Here is a 2,487-nt window from a genome sequence, read left to right on the forward strand (position 1 = left end):
AACTAGCTGAATCTGCAACATCCAAATACATGGACAAATAGTCCACATTGTTTCCTTTTGGGAAAATAAGCACACGCCTGTTGAAAAAAAAAAAAAACCAAGTTTGAAAGTGATAATCACTGGAAACAAGTATACATGCAAGATCAAATTCAAGAAAATTGACAATTATTAACCAGTTTAGCAAATCTCAGAAAAATACCATTTATAGCCACCAACAACAAATATATCCGAATAGAGCTTCTTGGTATTCAGCCTCGAAAAGTTGTCAATTCTCCATGTGAATCTAGACGATGGAGGATCCTCAACAGGCTGACTCTCCACAGTATTGGCAGTTTCAGGTTGAGCTACAACTACCGATCACCAAAGACACAAAAAAGAAAAACAATCACCTATCAAATCTGGAATAAGCTGAAACCATAAATTAGCCCCCAAAGAAATAAAAAATTGTGACCCTAACCGAACCAGACCCTCCAATAGCAAACCAGGAATACAAGTAAAATGAAGTTACCTAATTAATTACATAATAAACAATTGAATCAAAACCGCACAACTTTCAAATACAAATCAATCAATGATTGGATGCAAATTATCTTCCGTTCTCAATCTTCGGCTGAAAAACTTTTCTTATTAAAAAAAACAAACAAAATCCCAAAGCATATACTCGCTAACGAATGTCCTTCACTTTAAAAAGGAAAAACTAACCCAACCTAAAATCCTTGTAAAAAATCACTCATTTCTCCCACACTCTCTCCAAGCAGGAAAGCATAACCCATTTTGCCGAATCTCCAAAACAATTCAATTAAATCACACAGAAGCTAACCACGCTGAAAAAACCCCCCAGCTACTTCACCCAAAATTAAAAACAAAAAAACTAAGCCCAGATCAAAGAAATCGCGAGAACATGAAACGAGAACTACCTTCCATAGGTTGGTGATTGTTCTCAGGCAAATCCGTGTGCGGCACGAGCACCTCCTCGTCCTCTTGCTGCTGCACAAAAACAAAAACCAAAACCAACCACGTCATCCAAGTTCGGATCCACCGTAACACCGAACCCCGACCGTAAAGGCAAAGCCCTAAAATCGAAACCCCAAACTGCACTACAAATCACGAAATTGTGCAAAACGCTCACTCGCTCAGATCAAAACAACGACAAAATAGAAAAAGAAAAACCGAAAGCGAAACCCGTCAGTGCACCACTCGGTAGTGGAGAAAACCAAATTGAATAACACGACTCGCCATGGGCGAAGAATCGCTTGAAGATAAGCACAACGGGCGAGTTAATATTGTGAATAAATAGGAGGGAAACTATGCGCACAGCAGAGACAGAGAGTGCGTGTGTGCGGTTAAGGTTAGGGAACGAAGGCGTACATCAATGGGTGCTGGCATCATCACGGTCATGGTGAATTGGAACCTGCGAGGGTTATCGTTAAAGAGAAAGAGAGAGAAAGAGTGGAGAGGGAGAAAGAGTAGTGTGTTTGAGAAAAGGAGATCAACACCGGAAGAGCTTGTTCCAGAGAAAAGAGAACGAAAGAGGTCTTTGGTCTTTATTTGGGGTTTGGACAAAACAGGGATTTCTCCTTTGGGACTGTGGATCTAGTTCTTAGAAACTCATGAATCTTAGGGTATAAATGAAATTTGCTTAGCTTTGGGGTCATACCTTCCATATAAAATAAACATGCTTTTTTTATTGAGTAAAGTATATTTTAACTAAAATTTTAAATATACAATATATAATAGTTTAAAATAAAGTCTAAGGTTAATATATATAAAATTTTATAAAGACAGAAAGCGTATTTTTTTTTGTAATGTTTCATTACTTACATAATCATTAGTCATTTATTAAAATACTTCTTTCAGGTATGATTAATTCAGGATAAAGTTGTATTGGTCCAATTAATGAGACATATATTATATCTTGTTACATTGTTAAGTAATATTTGCAACTACATTTTAGAATTATTGTTGTTCGTTTTTAAGCAAAATAGTACATTTTATTCCTTGTTGTTTGTTTATAAAAGTCATAGAATGAAATGTAATTACTGAGGGAAGAAAAAGAGACATAAACAGAAAATACCCTTTTTAGTTCTTTTGTTTGTCAAGAAAATAAGTAAAAAGGATATTTTTTTGTGACAGAGAAAAATCCGAAACATTAAATTTTCAAAGAGAAAAAAAAGCACTTTGTTGTGATTTATGTTTTCTTTTCCTTAAATAAACATTTGTAATGAAAAAAATATTATTTTGTTAAAATAATACAGTAGAAAATGATTTTTTTATCTAAAGTCAGTTTAATTAGTAAAAACAAGTTTTATCAAAATTTTTATTTTTTTCAATGTATTCTTTTTATTAGCAAAATAGATGGAGAGGGAAATTCTTTACTTTTATTTATTCAAATATTATCTTTTTCACATAAACAATTTTATCATTTTTCTTTATTTATTTCTCTTCTTCATTTTATAAATGTTCCAAATAAAATCAAATTAAAATATT

General features: G+C 33.3%; 1 protein-coding gene across 1 annotated transcript in view; it reads right to left on the reverse strand.

Moving 5' to 3' along the window:
• The window catches only part of LOC106774712 (ubiquitin carboxyl-terminal hydrolase 12), a 40,446-nt gene extending 38,849 nt beyond the window's left edge, over nt 1–1,597 (reverse strand). The window contains exons 1-4 of the mRNA XM_014661757.2: nt 1,369–1,597; nt 918–987; nt 200–350; nt 4–77 (exon numbers count right to left, since the gene is read on the reverse strand). Coding sequence (XP_014517243.1) covers nt 4–77; nt 200–350; nt 918–987; nt 1,369–1,398 — 325 coding nt within the window. The 5' untranslated portion in view covers nt 1,399–1,597. The remainder of the gene's footprint in view (nt 1–3; nt 78–199; nt 351–917; nt 988–1,368) is intronic.
• Nucleotides 1,598–2,487: the final 890 nt, after the last annotated feature.

This window comes from Vigna radiata, chromosome 10, assembly GCF_000741045.1.
Source record: "Vigna radiata var. radiata cultivar VC1973A chromosome 10, Vradiata_ver6, whole genome shotgun sequence".
Taxonomy (NCBI): Eukaryota; Viridiplantae; Streptophyta; class Magnoliopsida; order Fabales; family Fabaceae; genus Vigna; species Vigna radiata.